Source organism: Talaromyces proteolyticus, assembly GCF_021365285.1.
Source record: "Talaromyces proteolyticus strain PMI_201 chromosome Unknown BGW36scaffold_5, whole genome shotgun sequence".
In the NCBI taxonomy this organism is placed as follows: Eukaryota; Fungi; Ascomycota; class Eurotiomycetes; order Eurotiales; family Trichocomaceae; genus Talaromyces; species Talaromyces proteolyticus.
Genome location: NW_025764281.1, coordinates 1,598,127 through 1,618,699, shown reverse-complemented (window position 1 = coordinate 1,618,699; position 20,573 = coordinate 1,598,127). Strand labels below are relative to the sequence as shown.

Sequence of the window (20,573 nt, the reverse complement as noted above, 5' to 3'; positions counted from 1 at the left end):
CGTGTATATTAAGAGTGGGCCTAGTGTTAACCCGAACTCGTTCAAAGCTTCAATGTTCCCTTAACTTTATTCTCACCAACCCAGCCTTACCAGCACAGCCCAGAGTCACCAACAATATTACAGATACACCCGCATATGTAATGTCCATAGACCTCGACTGGGAGGCAGCGACCTCGGGGCCCGACGGCGAGGAACTTGCAGAGCGAATCCGGTCATTCATCCACGACAAGTTCCAGCAAGTTCCTCTGCCCCGCTTCATACGTTCAGTGCAAGTCCACTCCTTCGAATTCGGCAAAATTCCTCCCGAGCTCGAAATCAAGGACCTATGCGATCCATTCCCCGATTTCTACGAAGAAGATGACGACAGTGCAGATGGATATAGTGGATATAGTGTGTCGGAACCGTCGAATCCCTCCAACGAACCGACGACGGATCAGCGGACCACGAGTCGCGCGAGCACGGATATGTATGATGATTATAGCAATAACAATGGGCTATTTGCGGACTCTAGGATGCGACCGCCAACCCTGGATTTTCGACATCAGCCCTCCCTCCGCTCCCCGATCGGCCTGGGCGATCATTTGAACTCGCAGTTTAGGTCGGGCTCGCCCAGTATTCTGCCAGGAGGTACGTCTAATTTGGGGTACCACTTGATGCTTGGGAGCTTGTCGGGATCCCAAACTCCCCTCGCTGCTGTCGCAAGTGGTTCGACGTTTTCTTCTGGCTGGCCAGATGTAGTGCATGAAACTCGGGGGATTGGAGGCTCTTCAATGGCAAATGCTGGGGGTAGTGTACGCCGGGGGTCTGAGATTGAGGTTGATAATGGCTCGCCATCGCGGCCGTCAACAGCAAACACCAATCCAACACTTCTATCGCAAGGAAGAAGCGCAGCGGGCAGTTCATCAAATAATACAAGCAACGATCCTACCGTTATTTACAACGACCACACATCTTCAGTGGCTCACACACATATTCAAGATGACGCGTCATCGATAATAGCAGATCGACATGAAACACCACGGCACCTACGCGAACGACGTCCTGAAGATTTCCAAGTGATTTGCCGTGTCAAATATGCTGGAGACGTGAAGCTCTCCCTTACAGCAGAAATATTGCTCGACTATCCCATGCCGAGCTTCGTCGGCCTTCCACTTAAGCTGAATATCGCAGGGGTCACTTTTGATGGCGTCGCTGTTGTAGCCTATATTCGAAAGCGAGCTCATTTATGTTTTCTATCTCCGGAAGATGCAGATGCTTTCTGCGGCGAAGAAGATCAAACAGGCCGTCCAAATGCCACTGCGAGTGACGACGCCGAGAATCAAATCCCCGCCAGGAGACGTTTTGGCAGCTTACTCCAACAGATACACGTGGAGAGTGAAATTGGCCGTAACGAGAGCGGGAAACAAGTCTTGAAAAACGTGGGCAAAGTAGAGCGATTTGTGCTTGATCAAGTTCGCCGCATTTTTGAGGACGAGTTTGTCTTTCCCAGCTTTTGGACCTTCCTTTTATAATAAGCAAAGCGAGCGACTTTCGGCCAGGCTCTGTATTTCTATGATAATATAACACTCCCCAAAGATATTACGAAATTATGTGATAAAAGAATAAACATGGAAAAAGGCTCTTTCGTTATTCACACTTAGTTGTAAATATAGTGATAGAAAACATGCAAGATAACATGAAGTTAATCCACAGACCACTCCCACACTCCTGACTCTATCACCTCATTCCTCTGACGAATAGGGATGAACCTAACCTTGACTTGTGTACAATGCCGAAATGAGGATAATGAATGCATAGCTTATCATTTTGAGAAATCGCCGAGAAGACAATTAAGCTTTATACTACTAAAACCAAGGCTACAGCGTTAGTAATCAACCAGCTTGATCTCTTGATGCAATATCTGTTCTTAGTGAGCGCCAAAAGACCGCTCACGGTGACAAACACAGCATTCAGAATCTGGGCAATTCATCGATCTTTCTTGGGGGCACTGTCCGACTGAGAAACTTTGTCACCGAGGTTGTGATATTCGCGCTGGAGTCCCTCGGTCTGCTTCTTCAAGGTTTCGATATCTCGGTCCTTGGCTTCGAGCTCCTTCTTCAAGCGACCGATCTCACCAACGCCTCCAGCTTCGGCGATACGGGCGGAGTCCTTGCCGCCGGCCTTCTTGTCACCTTCAAGTAGCTTAACGCGATCCTCGAGACGGAGAACTTCCAAGATCATAATGTAGGTGCGGTTGAGGATGAGGGATAGGAACAGGGTGAAGCCACAGAGGTACATGTTTCGCTGAGAGTAGAATTTGCGGGCCTGGACTTCCATACGTTCAGCACCAAGGGCGGCAGCTCTGCTATTCACTGTTAGTGCTCGAATGATAAATCAAGATCCGACAGGGATTGTTAGATGGAAGCTGACCCAACAGAAGTAGTATCCTTGGAAAAGGCCGCTGTTTCAAGCTGAACTCGGTAGACGCGATTGACGCTGTCAATAAAGAGGATGAGAATGAATATGAACGTGATCTACTTGTGATTAACAGCCATTCGATCGAGACATTCATAGAAGGCAAGCTGACCTTTAGTCCGTATTGTAGTTTCGCTATTATCGGGCTTTCTGAAATGAAAGCGAAGAGCTTTCTCTTCACCGTATAAGGAAGAGGGATAATGAGGCCGAGAAAGACCGCCATTTCGAAGACGAGGAGAAGGAAAACCTGCGAGGGGAATCGTTAATAATATACAAATAGAAACCAAGATGAATACCCACGAGGCTGTAGTAGAGCGTCATTTTGTCGATTGGCTTTGAGCTAGGCCAAGATCTCGAGGAATCTAGAGCAGGCGTCAATAATCTGTCGGGCAGGAATTTTCGAGATATGTGGATTGAAAGCAAAATACATATCTTACATTAATCTCTTTTTAAGCTCTGAACGAGAGTTTGAGTATCGGTAACGGAAACGAGTTTGGTCTGGATCAAGGGTGTAGGTGCAAGACAAAGTGAGATGTGGTCGGTTGAGCTGTTTTTGTGCAGCCTGGGAAACAGATACGTCATTACCTGGCACCCAGTCTGGGAACAGTGCCAAGCAAGGATGCCACGTGACCTCTACCCAGCTCTGGTTGTTGCCTTGCTGCCTCACCAGTCGGCCGGCCATTTACGACTAGCCTCATTCAGCGTCGTTGTTTTCCCAGTACAAACCACCCCATGACACAACAACTCTACGTAATCATTGTCAAACTGCATATTAACGAAGAGACATAGGAGAAGAAAGATGTCGAACGCCATTTGCAACACTTCCTCAAGTTCTAGCCGTCATTTCGGATTCCGAATAGTGCTTTCGGAGTGCTTATTGTTTCGCATATGAGATCAGCCAGAAATAATAGAATCAAGGCAGAAAGCGGCATGCTAATAGACCTATAAATCGGTTTAAAATAATAACACTGCCTTACAGCTAAGAATGGCCCGCTTTTTACCTGGCCAGGGAGGGTTTCTTAGCTTCACGGCGTTTCTTGCGGCACATACCTTCAGGAGGACAAGATGACTCACCAAAAGGAGACGAAGAATCCTGGATTATTATTAGTCGACATATCCTCTGAGTCTATCCATTCACACTCGAAGGTCGCCCTGCGCCTTGCTGCAGACTTGCTAAAGTTAGGGGCACTCCTCAACCGAAGTCTGAAAAAGACGCTCAGATGACCATCTCAGCATGCGTAGCGATTGACGCGAGTGCAAGCCACGCCGTTGCAGACTCGTTGGAATTAGGGACTGATAGCGCTGGATTGATACCCTATGATACCCGGTGTCCTGGGGAGAAAGACAGCGCCGCTCAGTAGCCCCAAACCGTTTGTTGGATTCCAGAGTCATCGCGGTATATTTCAGCCTCACCAGTGCTATTTGGACTCGCCAATTGTATGAAATATTCGAGATCAGAGGCATTTCGATTGAAAAAGAGTTGTAGGACTAGTGGCATACGCGAGTCTGGTTGGTCGGTGTGCTTCTCTATCTCAAATCACTGGAATCACAACCACCAGCCCGACAGACAGGCTTCGATCCAATCAGAACGACTATGGGAATTGCAAGACCTGCAATACACGATCACAAGCGCTTGATAGGCCTCACTCTAGGCCGGGAGGGCGGGGCTGAGCTGTATGGACTGCTTCTGGATGGGAAATAGCAGGGCTTGGTCGATTGCCACCTGGTGATTATAGGTCATATTTCCACTAGGGTCTGCACACCACTGCATGTCTATCACAAACTTACACGCAATGGTGTGCGATACCCTGGGTCCTACGCGGCTGTTTACAGGCTCTGATAGCCGAAGAGACGATTCTACACGCCATCAAGGGCTTCTCGGGCACTTGACTGTTTGGAGCAAAGCAGAGTCACGCGGCGTGCAATCAGGGCCTGGTATCGTCATCCGAAACTTCAGCTATCGAGAAGTAGGGTCAGCGCCGCCCGCACTCCCGCCCATTGCTATTTTTTCTTTGTGCCTAAGTGCCGACAGGAAAAGGAGGTGGACGTTTCTGCCAACAGGGCTCGTCCAGAACTGTCCGTGGCCGTCCATTGCGGAGTCCGCCGGGGGATGAAATACAGTTGTTCATATCAGACGACCAACAGCTGATTCTAGAAGGATCGCTGATTCGTTGCATGGAAGCTGCGGTGGCTGAGAACAATATACATTTTTTAGGCAGGAGTTGCGAATGAGGTTGCTTTCAATGGAATTGATGCATGGTGACGTTGAAAAATGGTCTTTAGACACTCTAGTCTGTGATGCCTGTTTTCTGCCATGCTCTCAAATTCCAAATCCATATATGAATTACAAATACTGTACATTTACACGTGGAGCTACATATGTAGTGTAGAAAAGATAGTTTCTGGATAATATTGACGTCACATGTTGTATTATAAAAAGCAGCAAAATATCAATGGTACAATGATATTGTAACATGATGAATTGAAAGAGTGTATATGACCAAAAGTTGCAGTCAAAGACGAAAATGAAGACAAAATAAATACAGAAGTGGTTACTCCCACATCTTAAAGTGACCAGAAAAGCTTGACAAAGTGCTGGTATTCAGAACGAAGTGAAGTCGAGAAAGAAGACACAGAAATCAGACAAATATACGGAGACACTTTGAAGACGTAAGTGACTGTTCAAATGGTGAAAGGCCGAAATATTCGAAACACGGGTTGAATCAAACAATGAAGAGTGCTTAGAGTGCTGATGCCGAAAGATGAGTCGAGTTCCGATTTTAAACATGCAGGCGTAGACAACGAATCTTTGTGTTCTATAAGTTCAACGTTAGCTATTTAAAGTTTCTTCGGTATTTTTCACCCGGGCGTTACTTGCCTTAATGTATCTAACCACCGTGGTTAGGACACATGAAGCCATCCCTCCGCGATACTTTTTTCTCGACATAGTGTCCCGGCTGACCGGCTTTGGGACAGGTGACAAGATCGATCTCCATGATTTGGCACCCACAGTCGAACTCGACGTACCAAATGGAACACATTTTGACTGATAGGGTCGGATAAGATTTTGAACGGTTTATATAGATAAAGTTTTTGTTGGTTGGCTGTTGTGAAGGCTTTGTAGAAGTAATGGAGATTTGTGCTTGAGTGTAATGATAGAAGATCGATTCCAGGAGTGATTTTCCAGCCTCTTTATATGTCTTTAGTTTGTAGGTCCCTTTAGGCACACCATAAGGAGATGGGGAAATGTGACTCAAAGGGGGAAATGACCTCAGGGCCGCATTTTCACAGGAGCAAGGGTTTAAGCAGTAGATATTGTTGGCGGCGTTAGGTAGATGTCAAAATGATCTGCAAGGCAACTAGAGCAAGATCTGCTGAACCAACAGGAAACTTCTACGCGCTAATCGGCGGCTACATGCAATACCTATCACCGTCATCACAGGATATATGGTTACCCAAGCAGGCAGGTGGTGTGTCAGTGACAAGGAGAGCACATGAGCAGGGTTGTGGCGTCCACGGCATCAAGGCATAAACGACGGCGATAGGGACTTGGACTGGAGCTTAGAGAAAGAACCCCGTCAATAAAGGTGATGTAGACCTGTGCCGTCATAATCCGAGGTATTTCTTTCGTAAAACGGCGCCGTATAAGGGGCCGGTATTCTTCAGTAGCAGCCTGCTGATTCGGCAGCTCATCACTCAATACGAGAGCAGTGTTGGTGATAGGAGCATTCCTAGAGGTCGAGTTGTATCCTATAAGGTTAATTGAGATGCACCACTAACGGGCTCAAGCTGCCAATGGTACAGCAAGATATGCTCTGGACTTTTTGGGGTAGTCACAACTTCTCCATAGCCTCTTTGTCGGTGACAAATAACAGCACTCCGGGCAAAAGCGGATCGCCTAGAAGTGCGCCAACTTTGATGACTTGAAAGAAAAGCATGAATGCAATTGGCGTTCGTCGTTCAAGCTTAGGAACTAGGTAAACTAGAAGTGGATTTTCCAAGTCTGCCTTAACGAAGATTCGTCGACTATCTGCCAGCGTCACATCTAGAATCGGTATGTTCTATTTGCTAGGTACGTGCCATAATGGGGTCAGACGAATAAGACGGGTCCTGCTGGACGATGTTGGTGACATATGCAAACGAAGGCAGTCGTCGAGGAGGACTGCGCCAGGCTAAACAGGAGAGCCAATCTCGATGTTCAGATTGCATAGCTAAAGGGGCCACATCGTGAAGCTCAAATTTTCGAGGGGTATATCGAAGGGGCATTAGCGAAAGCCGATTTAGCCTCCTTGTCGGCGCGGATATTAGAGAGCGTGAGTGGTGCGCGCCCATCTTGGTCATTCTGCTGAGCGAGCCGGACTGGGAGCCGGAAGACAGGAATCAGCAGCTGGCTGCCTATAGATTATTGGGGAGCACGGAAAACACGACGTTCGAGCACTTAGGGCTCACCAGGATGGAGCAGATCAGAGAAGCACAGGCGATTCGGCGGGGAAGCCGAGTGGACTAAGGGCCCTAGAGCTCTGCGCCACGGCTGCGTGGCCGTGGAGGCCGCATGAGGCCGTCAGCAGCAAAGCACAAACCGTACAAAACCCCCTAGCCGCTGCGGCTGGGCGGCAAGGTACCTAGCGTGGCCATAGTTTGTGCCGCCAAAAAATGTCAAAGAAAGATTTTAGGAGCCTCAGGGCCAATCGATGCGTGCCCGTCCCAGCTATGGTCCAGCTGCACTCCAGCTCGGGCGATTTCTCGAGGAGAGCAAGGAGAAAACATCGCGAGGCAGAATCGCCGCTTGTACAGTGCAGCACTCCCAAGGCGCCGCGCTCTCCTCGCGCCTTCCCTACAGCCCCATCCCCGTCACGTGACCGAGACTGCCTGCCGCGCAGTAATTCTACCAACGAAGCTAACTCATTAGTTATTTTGCTAAGCCCTCGATGGTCCTCTCCATATTTCTGTCCTTAACACCAACACATCTCCTATCCGTGCTTGCGATGCGCTGATCGGCGCACGCAGCGAGCGAGATCGACAGCACGGATACCAGGAGGGTCTGTCCCAACTTGGGGGCTGCCTACTCTATCTCTCCAGCTACTCTCCTCGGTGATCCCCTGCTCGCAAGAACGCCACCAGTTCCAGAACCGCTGGCTCGGTGCATGCACTAGGCTCAAGCTATAATTGCCATGAGAACTATCCTCGACACATCATATTCCCTCAGGCTGCTCCTCTATCCCTCACATTTGGCGCTGGAAATTGGGACTATTACGACCGCGCGGTATAGCTAGTACGTGATGGGGTGCCACGTCAACAAGGATATCAACCGTAAGAGTGGTTAAACCAGTTCGAGGTATTGCTTCGAGCAGTTGACGTGGTAGTTGAATTGGTCGTCTGCGAGTATGCTACACCGTGACAGAGTGTGATGAATAATTCAAAGTTGGCTGATTTAAAGGATGTGCAATTAAGATTGTTAGCGCTGAAATGTCTATTATAGCTGGCCCATTTAGTTCATTGAAAGAACATGGAGTGATTCATGGAAAACCATCTAGGTCACACGCTTCCAAGATAATCTTTTTAAAAGGAGTATCGGAAATCAGGGTGATAGTCGCATAATTGCTCTATACTCTTTTCCTCTTCTTTGCTCTCCAGCGCCTCTCCTATAACCTGCTGTGCCAGACGGTCACGTCTCGCATTCTCCCGCTTCATTATGTAGTATTTGAGCAGTCCTGCCACCACTCCGAGGGCATTGAGGGCCAAAAGAACGGCGTGGCCCATGATAAACCGCGGCGGATGGATATAGACTTGGGTGCTGATGATGCTGTAGCACTGAATAAAGATTTGCGCTACTGCCCACGCGGTGGATCTCTTGGTATAGCCAGCGTGGTTGACCAGCAGCCAGCTGGCAGCGAGGACAATAGCAGGATAGCTGCCGGCAGCAACAAGACAACATCCGACTATGAGAACGCTGCGCTGCACATCGCATAGCAAAATGACAAATCCGATAACCGAGACGGTGAGGCAGAGAAGAGTCGGGATTGCCTTCTTTCGCGCTCGGTCTGATGCCAGCGAGAAGAGGGGTAGAGTCAACATTGCCACTGAATACGGAATCAGTGTGAATAGTTGTGCATTTACTAGATTCAGTCGTTAGATGTTTTATACCAACCCCATTGCAGAAACGTTCACCCACATTTGGAGAAGCCAAATTGATTAACGAAAGTAGGCAGGAAATTTCCAAATGCAGCTACATCTAGACAAGGAGCCGCGACCACCACGGCGTCCAACCAGGTCTTTGGATCTTTGAGAGCCCACCAGATTTGAAATGCTTGGAATTTGGCGTCCGGGTCATTGCGTGCTGTGCGTAAAGGGTAAGCTTCTGTGCGAACTAGAGTGGTGACAACATACCTTCGATTGTCCTTTGGAGAATGATGGCCTGCTCCTCTTCGCGACGAAATAACAAACTTCCCTTCTCAGCGACTCTTTCCGGAAGACGAGGAAGAATGAAGAAGACAATGACACCCCAAAATACAGAACAGACTCCCTCTATGAGAAATAACCATTCCCAAGCAGCCTTACCACTAACGTTATTTAGATTTTTATCGATACCGTAGGCTAGAATACCATTGATGCCACCTGCAAGAGGTGCTGAGAAGTAAAACACCGCTGTTCCCGTCGTCAGGGTTTGTTTTCTTGAGTCTAATATGTGTAGAAGGACTGTACATACCGTATCTAGTAGCCAATTCGTCTTTGAGGTACCAGAGGGATAGATAGACAAACCCTGTTTGGACAACAGCCTCTCCAATACCAATTAGCAAACGCAGCACCATAACAGCAGCATACGTTCGCGAAACGGAAAGACAGCACGCAAAGACTCCAAAAAGAGCAATGGCAATCCCATATACATGGGGTGGTTGAAAAATGCGCAGGCTTAGCGCAGCAGGCAGTTCAAACACCATGTACCCAACAACTTTAAATCGGTTAGATTCCATGCCAACAGGTAGGTAGGAATTCTCGGTATATGGAACGAACATACAAAACATCATCAAACAGTTCATAAATTGAGCGTCCGTGAGGCCCAGGTCCGCCTGAAGACCCATGATCCGTGCATTTCCCAGAGAGCTGCGATCCTGACGATGTTTCAGCTTAAGAAAGGTCAGGAAATTAAGTAAACTGCTCACCAGATAGGAAAAGAAGAAGCAACCCGAGAGAATGAAGGCGATGGCAATATCCTGCTTAAGGAGCACCAGTTTCTCTTGTTTCGACTTTTGCCGAATTACACCCCCTGTCCCCTCGGAACGAACACGAAGATTGGATGGCTGCCGCTCAACTGGCTGGTTTTCAAGATGCATAATTTCGGATTTCTTGTGGGTGGCCATTGTAAATGAGACAGAGATGTACGGAAGCGGAGGTAACTATAGTGGTATCTTTGAAGGACATGATAACTAAAATTTCCTGCTCTTGGATTACCCCAGGAGATCATTTAAAACCCCAGAAGCCCAGAAGCTCTGTGGGGAAGGCTAAGCTTGGGCAGCTTCCCCAGACTCCAATGGACGTGGACATGATGTTGGATATCGGAATTCCGAAGTGGATGTATTGGGAGGACCGGAAATCCGATAGTTTGTAAAGGCAAAACCAAAAATGCGGGGAAGCATTTGCACCGTTTGCATCGTCAACCCAGATAAACTGAAATGTTTAGGCGGACTTTGGATCTTTCCCCAATTCGCTTCTTCTCTTGGCTCCCCAGTGCATCAGTCTTCCTAATCCAGCTAGCAGAACCACCGTGACCATCTTAACTACTGTTCGTTTCCCTTCGCGGGAGCATAACGCCATGCCTAGTAGAATAAAATCTTGCGTTCGTTGTCGACAGCAGAAGGTCTGTCTGAAGCGTGCTTCCGTACCATATTAGTAGTCATCATACTGATATGGCTTATAGCTGCGATGCGACGCTTACCAACGTAGTGGCCGACCATGTTCCCGTTGTAAGCGCATGCGCATGGATTGTGTGATCGTCGGTGCATACGATACAGGTCCAACACAGACGTATGTTGGCGGTTTGGAGATGATTTGATATCTACAACTTCTCACGTTGCTTAGGAGAGCTGAACTGACCCAGGAAATCCACCGACTGAATAAGCAACTCAGTCTCGCAAACCGGGCCACGGAGGGAGATGGTGTATCAGGGTCCCCCTCCATGCCACATCACTCATTGCCTTCATTAGGTCAAACCACCAATGGATCACTACATATTCCACGACACCATGTGCTGGAAGATATCCCACTATCGGCTCCGGCCCCAGCAACAAATGATGCTGCCCCGTTGCTACGGAGTCGAGAGCAATTTGAATTTACCCACCATGACATAGCACGATGTTTCTCCCGGTAAAAACAGGGTCTTGAGAAAAGAATCGTCATGACGGAAGGGCTGACACCCAGTTACTAGATTCTCCGCTCATTACAGTGGGTTCTTGCCCGGCATTTTTGATCAGAACTTAAACCAAGAAGCGTATATCAACCAATCGCCATTCCTGTTCTGGTCTATTGTGGCTACGGGAGCACGTAACCTGCGAAATGAGTCACATACATTTCGCCATGCGGCTAAGGAGATCAGGAATTTGGAATTTTCTACCTTGTTCAACATCACAAATCCAATCCCCGCAATACAAGCGGCCTTGATTTTGTGTCTCTGGCCTATCCCTATGGAGACGATGTGGAAAGACCCCTCCCATGCATTTGCAGGCGCTGCATACTCCCTCGCTGTCCAACATGGCTTATATGCTGCTGGACACGAGCAAGACTTTCGGAGAACGCAGATACAGAGTAACGAGAAAGAACGAAAGTTCTGGGCCCACTTGTGGCTACATTGCTGTTTGAACTTTCAAAGGTATGGATTGCATACATATTCATCCATTTCGCTCTACTAAGCAACTAGCAGTACGAGTTTGTGCGATGGACTACCATTCTTCTCGATTCCCCAACCCAGGCTTTCTCAACGGGATAGGTTTCTCAATTTGATAGACGATCCGGCACTTCTCTATCGATATCGATGCCACAAGATGCTTTGTAATGCGATTGTGGCAATATCAGAAAGCATTGATATGGAAAACCAGGATGATAATGGGCTTTCGTCACTTGTTAAGGTGTTTAATCAGGAAATCGAAAGCGTACCGCTCCCTGAGAATGATGAGCTTTGTGAGTTCTTTCCTCAATATTTTATTCACGCTTCAGATACTGGTGGTTTCTAACCGAAGAGGCTGATGGTCAGGTTTTCTCACACAATGCTGTGCACGGCTGGCAATAATGAGCCATTTCTTTTTCATTCAAATAAAAGAACTCAAATCGCCTGGGATCATTACAGTTTTCTCAATTGCCACCGAAACGCTTGACATAGTTTCTAGACTAGACATTACCCGGGACTTCGCCTACTATGCAACGCACTTCTACTTACGCATGACGCTTCTAGCGGCCTTTTGCATTATTCGAGTTATTCGCAGTGGTCTAAGAGAACATATCAATTTGCGTGATGCGGAACAGTCATTATTCAAAGCAATAGCCTTTGTCAAGAAGCGATCGATCCAACCGGGAGATTTGGACGAGCGGTATGCGATAATCCTAACCCAACTGTGGACAAATAGTGGCGCTGTAAATCGAAAGGCAGACTTCGTCGATGGTCTCAATCTTCGAATTCGCAGTCGTTCGGTAAGAGACATGTCAACCAAATCGAGGAATGACCAACCTGACCCGTTTATTATAGTTCATGAGTATTGTCTTTGATTCTTTGTGGTGGTGGCGGATGGAGAGTAATGGTCAAAGCAATCCCTACGAGTCCGGGGGAACTGCACAGAATCAGAATTCCCTCCTAGAAATACCTGCTTCAGATGGCCCGTGGTGCGATCCCAGCCTGCCTCTGTCCGAGAACCTAGAATACCTAGGGGTGCCGTCCGACGGCCTGATTGATTGGAATTGGCCATCCAACTTGCCGTTTCCCTTCGTCAACGTTAATTCATGATTTACTTGTTCATTGTAAGAATTGAAAGGGTGAAAGAAATTTTGCATCATAGAAAGAAATAGGTATATCAATTAATATATACATACAGATGTGCCCAAAAGTCATACATTTTCATTGATGTTTCTTTCTCTAGTAAATGGTTCGTCAAGGAAATCCTAGCAAACCAGTTTGAAAAATTCTACAACGGAGTGCATCTCCAAATCACGGACCAGGTCTCTTATCTCTTCTGCCCTTACCTTACCAAGTACTGGAACCACTAAGCCGAAATATTTGTCCTCAATCTGCTCCTTCGTGAATGGGTGTTCAGGTTCGCCTAATGGGAATGGTATGTTTATCTGTTCCTGACCTCCGTCGACATACTGGATATGCATCTTAGCACCCATCGCCTTTACTGTAACATCTTCAACACACGCAATCTTCTCTGACAAGTCGTAGATTGCCGAGTCCTTGAGCCGCTCATAACATCTAACACCCGTGTTAGACCCGTACAGCCACGCATGAGCTAGTTGAAAGTATGCTGAGAACTGTGCGTCAACCACGTTCTCAGGATGTAGCTTGTTGGAAGTTCGGTGCCCGACAACGCTGAGATTAGCTGGACTTAACGAAATAGTTATCTTCTCGACGTTCCGATCTCGGGACAAACTTCCGTATTTCCCACCTATTTCTATCAAGCCATGCGTCATGCGGCAGGCTGGGAATGGCTTCAAAGCGGTTTCGAGGAACGTCCATCTAGCCCCCAGATCCGCAGTCAGGTAGTCTAGATCCTTGTCCGGTTTGGGGCTGTATCCCTGTAAAAACCCGAATTTCCCTTCTAAGCTTTTGGCTGCTCCGATTACACCAGCCTCGGCCAAAGAGACGCAGACGAAGGCGTCGTGAACTGCAAATCCAGGATGGAGACGCTTGTTCCAACTTCCATTCTCAAGATACTGCATGGATCCTGCTGCTTTTGAGACGGCAAGACCAAAAGCATTTTCTATTGTCTTAGCTGACAGTCGCTTGAGCACGGATATCGTAGCCACAGCACCAAAGATGCCTGCGGTGCCTGTATTATGGAATCCCCGGGCATATGCATCATTTGCCAGCTCTCTCCCGAGGCGACATATGACCTCATATCCTACTGCAACAGCAAGAAGCAACTGTTGGCTGTGACTTCCCAATAATTCTGCCTGTGTTAGACCGGCAGAAATGGCGGAGACCCCGGCGTGCAGGGTTCCCTGCGCATAGGTATCATCAAAGTCCATCGAATGGCCTAATGTTGCATTGAGTAAGCCGGCAAATTGTGGCTGGAAATTTTGTCCTTTGAGTATCACCGTGTTTGAACCTCCAGTCGCCCCAAGTGCGAGAATACCCCGGTAGATTGATTCTGTGGACTCCCAGTCATGTGCTGCAGCTACCGTGACACCCACGTAGTCGATAATGTAATCCTTTAATTGAGTGATTAGAGCGTCGGAAAGGACGTCCGGTTTAACACTAGCTATAAATTCTGCGAATATTTTGGTGACGGGTATATCTTCCTTTGATTCGGGGGTGGTACTGCTTTTGATATGGTTTAACCCTTCTGGATATTTCTCACTGAGATCAACCCCTTTAAGGAGTCTCGGTAGATATACATGACCGTCCATGACCCTTCTTGCCGTTCTCACGAACGAAAGTGTTTTGAAGGATGGGGTCACCGATGGTGTCGGATTATTCGTCTCGACGGAGATGTGCATGACCCCGAGCGGGTGAGCGATATTGAAAACATGATCGTGAGTTGCCTCTTCCCTAACCTGATTGAAAACTACAGATCCCTTCACTCTACTGCATGCGCCGAATGCCATAGACCCAGTTCCGGCCATACTTTCGTGACACATGTTATCGAGAAAGAGGCGGCCAGAGACATGGCTTTCTGGAGTGAGAGACGATGATGGCGGTGGTGGAGCTACCAGTATGACCATGGGGATGAAAGGGGACTGTTCATCTACCTTTTCCCAATCTTTACACATGCCTACCATCTGAGCTGCCTTTCCACGCAATTCGTTCACTTCTCCCAGCAATCTGGTATTAGCTGTCAAAGCCGCTGTCGATTCGTGGCCGCTCACATTAAAGTCGGAGGCAGATGCGAAAATATAAACATTCGCAACATCGCAGATAGTAAAAGAAATCTTCTTTTGCCCAATGTCAACGAAATCGATAGAATTCCCCGTTGGAAGAATGCCCCGATTCAACCCGGCTCCAGTAGTCTCTCGATAGTCCAACAGTATGGGAGCTGCAGTTCCAGGAACTCCAGCAATTCCACAAGTCCCTTGCGTGATAGAACGTCTGTCGTCATCGACAGGTACGTGTGCGATCAGGAGCTTTTCCGTTCCCGTATTGTAGATACGAACCTCTTGCGTTTTGATGTTTGCATCGCCCAGCATTCGACCAGGCCGGAATAGGGGGATGAGGCCTTCATCAATTGCATATGGACCAACTGCAGCCGAGATATTGCCACAGTTGAGTTTATAATCAATGGTGTCATCTCGTACGCCTACCTGCGCAAACGTGTAATCGATGTCGACGTTGTCCCGCGTCGATGGGGAGATGATTGCAATCTTCGATGTCACGGCTTTAGCCCCTCCCATTCCATCGACTTGAATTGGGTCTGGTGTTCCCATGACCCGTTTTAATACGCTATCACGTATCGGCCCAGGAGGAGGGATATTGTCTGCTCTTAAAAAGACGGCCTTGCTGGACCCGCCGCGCATGTACACGGCAGGGATGCGGATTTGATCTTTTTGAGCCATATTGAATCTGTAAATATGGTTGATGGAGTGCGATTCTCTAGGCGCTGACAGATTGTTCTTATTATTTGCAGTGGTCTAGAAATCTGTTCTTTTGTCTTAGTGTTTGCCGGACAGAAAGCCGACTTCACGTATATTCGGAATTCCGAACTCTATAAGTGCACCAGTGATCAAACGCCGAATGCCTCTACATTCCATCTCCATCAGGTAATTTCATTTGCGTATTAGGTTTCTGTCGTCTCACTACAGGCTAGATTAGTCCTGTCCATTCTATCGGCTTTTTAGAGCCGGTTGGGTGTTGTACTTTCGCAATTAAAGTAATTGATAAATGCTCTTTTCGCGAACTAATAATTTTGATTCAAATAACTCGACATATATCTGGTCTCAATTTCATACGTTTGATGCCTCTGGCTTTAAAGTGCATACTGATATCTAATTACTTCTGTCTCCAAGAACTTCCTAAACTAGAAAGAATGGTCAGTCAGCTAGCTTATAAACTTCATAATAGTACCCTCTATCCTGTATTATTGACATTCTGACATTCTATCGCATGTGCTTGCATTCAATGTTGTCCGTATAAAGTGAGGTTTCGTAGTGTTTGAAATTGGCTAAGAAGTATTATACGGAGATTGAGATAGCTTCAGGGAACGCTTAGTGAAAGAATGCTATATTTGGTGTGTCACATTTGGTTATTAAACTTACTTCAGAACTAACTTGCTGAAGACTGACCACCACAGCAGATGCTTCGGCAAGGATTTCTTGCTCGTAATTATCATCATCGGCTTGAAATTTTTCTATCCAACCCTCTGCAAAGACCTTGCGTCCTTCTGTGCGAACTGTTCTCGCAGTAACCACCAGGTATTGTCTCAACTGGATTGGTTTGCGGTAATTGATTGAGAGATTCGCCGTGACTCCGACTTTGGTGGGCATAGCCTGAAAGGCACAGCGTGCGATGGATTCATCTAGCAGAGTGGCAATAAAACCACCGTGTGCCCAGCCGGGGTGTCCAGACAGGTTTGGACCCACGTATAAGATCATAGTGAGCTTATATCCCTCTTGTGTTTGTTCTAAAAAGCTATATGGCGTTACCGGAATGCTTTCTGAGCCGGACATCAGGCCAGCAACAAGATGTTCCCGACGCACATCGTCCGGTAGAGAAAGAGGACGGGATTCCAGACAGTTGGCGCGCCGACGAAGGGACTTTACCAGTGCTGAGTTTTCGATAACGCTCTGTATTTTCCCCCTTAAGTCACCCTGGAAATCACCACACTGAGTATGATCCTTCATCGTTGCCGAGAGTAACGATCTTGGCGTAGTTGCGCCTACCATGGTCAGAATCTCTGGGTGCCTTGGTAGGAATAGGCCAGTGTCTATGTTTTCCATGAACGATCTTAATCGATCTTCTAAGGTCTGTTCAATATATTACGAACGAACAATACATCTTAATCACGCTAATTTACCATCGCAGTGAACCGGAGGTTTTGTATCGGAACACCGGTATTCGGAAATCCGAATTAACCAAACCCTAAACTTGCCACAGAACACACCCAAAGTCATGACCTTTAAGTGACGAGAAAATCTTAATGTGACATAATAATTCTTTGAAACAGAATTAGGTTGGACATTACGTTGGATTTTTTTTAATACTTTGCTGATCTGACAAGAAAAGCAATTTAAGTTCTTGCCTATTCCATCATAATTCACTCATTCTTCTCGTTTTGTCCAAAATCTTTTCTGCAATGACACGAGATGACACCAATGGGGTTATTACCCCTGCGACTAAGCTGCGTCGCAAACTTGAATCCGGAGAATTCATTCTCGCCCCAGGTGTTTACGATGGGTTCTCTGCGCGAATTGCCCTAGAAGTCGGCTTCGACGTGATTTACATGGTATTTCAAAATTTCCTTTATTCCTATAGTTTCTTCTTAGTTTACTAGCTCCGCCAGTCAGTGATTCCTAACGAAATATACTAGACGGGAGCCGGTACTACAGCGTCGAGGCTTGGGCATGCAGACCTCGGTATCGCCACATTGAACGACATGCGTCAGAACGCTGAGATGATCGCCAATCTATCCACGAATACACCATTAATAGCGGACGCAGACACAGGCTATGGTGGTCCGATCATGGTAGCACGCACGATCGAACAATACGCACGGTCTGGTGTTGCCGGATTGCATATTGAGGATCAGGTTCAGACCAAGCGGTGTGGTCACCTGGCGGGCAAGGTTCTAGTCGACACCGAAACTTATGTGAGTCGAATTCGAGCTGCTGTACAGCAACGAAAGAAGATTAGGAGCGACATTGTGATCATTGCTCGAACGGATGCGTTACAAAAGCACGGCTATGCAGAATCAGTAGCTCGTTTACGAGCTGCGCGTGATGCCGGCGCCGATGTTGGTTTTCCAGAAGGCATACGCTCTATAACTGAAGCCCAGCAACTTATCGCAGATCTAGCCCCTTGGCCAGTTTTGCTAAATATGGTGGAGCATAGCGTAACACCATCAATGTCGGCTAGTGAAGCAAAGGATTTGGGATTCCAAATCATGATAGTTCCTTTGGCTACAATGTCGCCAGTTTATAGAGCTATAAAGGATTCCTTGCAAGTGCTGAAAAAGACAGGGGTGCCGAATACGGAATTCTCGCCACAGCAGCTGTTCCGAGTGTGTGGTCTTGACGAGTCTGTCGAGATCGATGAAGCAGCGGGGTCAGCAAATTTTGAAGGCGGAGTAGACCAGCAATGATTTCTGCGTGTTTCTTACCAATCCCTGTATTCCTTTCAGAAATTCAGCAAAATTTAGACACCTAGCCTAGTTCCCATTTCTCATATGTGAGCAGATAAATACATTGTTACTATACGTCATGCAAGAGGATAATATCCTATTTTTGTTTATCTTTATTTGTAAGAGTCATTTATAGGCGGAAGTAATATGAAGGCACGACACACCCAAGACATTCAATAAACCGGGTGCTCTAACTCTAAGCCTTAACCAAGGCTCACCCCGAGGGTCTAGATTGAATTTATCGTATACATCGCCTCATATGGTCGTTGAAGAACATTGAGAGACTCTAGAAATAGGACCGGGTTGAGACCTTTTTGCTCTTTTACGAACCCAAGACTGGAAGATGTCGCTACGATTTCGTCGCATGCATCACAGAGAATCTCGGGATTCAGCTCTAGTATATATGAAGCTTGCGCAAGCCAAAAATTCTTTGTATATTCTCCGATCATATTATCAAAGGTAGCGAATAGGGATCGAAATCTCTGATATAATCCTCTGGAGCAAAGCCCTTCATTTCAACGGGATAAAGTGTTATTGAGCCAAATGGATGCGATTCTTTTAAGGACTTCTAGGAAATTACGAACATCAACGCTCTTATCAGCGAGACAGGAATAATGATTTGATCTCATTGGCGCAATGACCTGTGTCTGTACTTGCTGCATCTACATAAGCTGTGGATTGTCATTCCAATACGCCGTAAATAGTGATTTCTCTGTTCCAAGACGTATACTGCGCCCAAATTCGCGTCCATCTAATCCAAGCACCACTACTGGCCAACATGAAATCCAGATCGCCACAGCCAAGAATTCTTTCGCATTCTCTTTATCTCTTTCTTTCCTTTCTTTTTCCTACGTATTACTATTCTTATGCCGCTGACCGGTGCCAAGGAGACTATGTACTACCCCAAGTCTCAGCATGAAACTAACTCGAAAGAAATCCAAGATACCAGAACATGCCAAGTAAATCCCACCAAACCGACGGACGATGTACGTACTACGTATCATCGAGGAAAAGCAAATACAAGCATAAGAATAATGAATGACTCGGATATGATTGGCTGTTGTACAGCTTAGTCATTCTTGGCAAACAAGATCAAGCAGATCTTCGCGGTGATGCGACTTTCTCGCCCAATGACACGATGCAATGATCTTGGGGGCTATCACTAGTATCTCCTCACCCCAATTCCCCCATATTCATAAATTAGAATCGTTGTTATTCAATTATGGCTGCACCGCCAAGAAAGGAGGTTCGTACCATTCCTGCCAAGTCGCCAAGCCTCATCAATAGTTTTGCGGGCTACGGTGGTCATATGACCTGGAATTGAGTTCTTGTCTTGGCAATTATCAAGAAGAATAATAAGATAGCATAATAATAATTGTAGCAAGAAGTAATATGGGGTTTCCATAATATTGGGAACACTATAAATATCTGGATTTGTAGAGGCCACAAGCGACTCAGCCTAATCAAGGCCAGCAGGCGTGCTTGGCGCATCAGCCTCGCATGAGGATCGCGGCCAGAAAAAGGAATAACAGAAAGGGGATAATGGGAATGCAATGCATCATTCATTGACCGAATTAATAATGGCAGGACTAATTCATATCTCCGATTCTCGCCAGATAAAACCCCGTGCCTTGCTGCGCAGCGGCTGGTTTAGCCCCGTTGGGACAGCCACAGTCCGATACAGGTAGTAAGAATAAATATGACCAGAATCAAAATAACATAATAATACTCACAGTCCAATGGAAGAACTGTTATTAATACTCATAGTGGGGGTGTAGTCTACTGTTTGCAGCAAACGTCTTTGTTAGACCGGAGTATGGGATGGGATAGGACAGAATGATGATAGTAACACTCTAACACACAACCGGCGTCGGTGACTCCCAAAGCGGCAGGCAGTCCAGTCACAGTAACCAGGCCAGCCCACGTTGCCAGATGAGACATGGACAATCTCCACTCGCACCTAGGCGTGCGTTTGGGTCTGTTCTGTTTGGCATTTGCCTAGCCTTTCACTCCTCCTGGTGCCGCGCAATCTGGAAGGGCCAAGCGCTTGGTGTCGCACATCATTCCTGGCCAAGCATACACAAAGTCTGGGTAGAGATAAGTCGGTCGATCACCCGCGTCGCTTTAATAATACTATACGCACTATTATTGAACAACTAACGGGGATTGTCTTACTCTGGATCAGCCTTTGCCAGCCGACCGGCTATAAGAGTGCCCCTCCTCCTCTCCAGATCTTCTTCCCTTCTCAACCCAGACCAACTTGACTATCTCCTACTTCCAACTACAAGTCCTCAACTTCCACCCTCAACCGTCAACATGTTCCCCAAACTCCCCAAGCTGAACGGCTTCCTCGTCCTGTCGCCCACTGTGGGGACCAAGACAACCATTGCCAACAACACCACCCCATCCACTCCCGAGGTGACCATCCACCGCTCGTCTTCCACCTCGAGCACCGAGTCATCCGGAGGATTCCTCAAGCTTGGATTTGACCGGTCTTGAACTTATCAAACCTTCAAAAAAATAATCACTATCTCTCAACTCGACTACCAGCTGGCACATCCACAACCAGCATCCCCAGCGCTATTC

The 20,573-nt window shown here is 47.2% G+C and overlaps 8 protein-coding genes across 8 annotated transcripts; 3 read left to right on the top strand and 5 right to left on the bottom strand.

The window, feature by feature from the left end:
• The first annotated feature begins 59 nt into the window (after positions 1-59).
• Positions 60-1,608, top strand: BGW36DRAFT_376875 (uncharacterized protein). Its single transcript, XM_046215943.1, has one exon. It carries the CDS (start codon positions 141-143, stop codon positions 1,509-1,511), a length of 1,371 nt encoding a protein of 456 aa, XP_046073328.1. The 5' UTR covers positions 60-140; the 3' UTR covers positions 1,512-1,608.
• Positions 1,609-3,021, bottom strand: BGW36DRAFT_376872 (putative BAP31 domain protein). Its single transcript, XM_046215942.1, has 5 exons — positions 2,892-3,021; positions 2,755-2,816; positions 2,567-2,701; positions 2,410-2,513; positions 1,609-2,344 (listed from the first exon to the last, which is right to left on the bottom strand). The coding sequence occupies exons 2-5, from the start codon at positions 2,773-2,775 to the stop codon at positions 1,966-1,968; spliced, it is 639 nt and encodes a 212-aa protein (XP_046073327.1). The 5' UTR covers positions 2,776-2,816; positions 2,892-3,021; the 3' UTR covers positions 1,609-1,965.
• A 4,992-nt stretch (positions 3,022-8,013) lies between these two features.
• Positions 8,014-9,785, bottom strand: BGW36DRAFT_294357 (major facilitator superfamily domain-containing protein; the record flags this gene model as incomplete). The annotated part of the gene is made up of 6 exons (XM_046211090.1): positions 8,014-8,570; positions 8,627-8,791; positions 8,842-9,099; positions 9,161-9,403; positions 9,470-9,563; positions 9,615-9,785. The coding sequence occupies 6 exons, from the start codon at positions 9,783-9,785 to the stop codon at positions 8,014-8,016; spliced, it is 1,488 nt and encodes a 495-aa protein (XP_046073326.1).
• A 334-nt stretch (positions 9,786-10,119) lies between these two features.
• On the top strand, positions 10,120-12,537 carry BGW36DRAFT_376866 (uncharacterized protein). Its single transcript, XM_046215941.1, has 7 exons — positions 10,120-10,309; positions 10,370-10,476; positions 10,531-10,815; positions 10,877-11,317; positions 11,369-11,625; positions 11,699-12,132; positions 12,188-12,537. The coding sequence occupies exons 1-7, from the start codon at positions 10,265-10,267 to the stop codon at positions 12,440-12,442; spliced, it is 1,824 nt and encodes a 607-aa protein (XP_046073325.1). The 5' UTR covers positions 10,120-10,264; the 3' UTR covers positions 12,443-12,537.
• Positions 12,538-12,597: 60 nt separating this feature from the next.
• On the bottom strand, positions 12,598-14,085 carry BGW36DRAFT_340150 (2-methylcitrate dehydratase; the record flags this gene model as incomplete). The annotated part of the gene is made up of 1 exon (XM_046213062.1): positions 12,598-14,085. Exon 1 carries the CDS (start codon positions 14,062-14,064, stop codon positions 12,598-12,600), a length of 1,467 nt encoding a protein of 488 aa, XP_046073324.1. The 5' UTR covers positions 14,065-14,085.
• A 105-nt stretch (positions 14,086-14,190) lies between these two features.
• On the bottom strand, positions 14,191-15,207 carry BGW36DRAFT_448915 (PrpF protein; the record flags this gene model as incomplete). Its single annotated transcript, XM_046221765.1, has 2 exons — positions 14,191-14,363; positions 14,407-15,207. 2 exons carry the CDS (start codon positions 15,205-15,207, stop codon positions 14,235-14,237), a joined length of 930 nt encoding a protein of 309 aa, XP_046073323.1. The 3' UTR covers positions 14,191-14,234.
• Positions 15,208-15,855: 648 nt separating this feature from the next.
• BGW36DRAFT_426547 (HotDog domain-containing protein) lies at positions 15,856-16,533 on the bottom strand (the record flags this gene model as incomplete). Its single annotated transcript, XM_046220285.1, has 1 exon — positions 15,856-16,533. The coding sequence occupies one exon, from the start codon at positions 16,531-16,533 to the stop codon at positions 15,856-15,858; it is 678 nt and encodes a 225-aa protein (XP_046073322.1).
• A 244-nt stretch (positions 16,534-16,777) lies between these two features.
• BGW36DRAFT_340148 (Pyruvate/Phosphoenolpyruvate kinase-like domain-containing protein) lies at positions 16,778-18,068 on the top strand. Its single transcript, XM_046213061.1, has 2 exons — positions 16,778-17,093; positions 17,178-18,068. The coding sequence occupies exons 1-2, from the start codon at positions 16,944-16,946 to the stop codon at positions 17,946-17,948; spliced, it is 921 nt and encodes a 306-aa protein (XP_046073321.1). The 5' UTR covers positions 16,778-16,943; the 3' UTR covers positions 17,949-18,068.
• Positions 18,069-20,573: the final 2,505 nt, after the last annotated feature.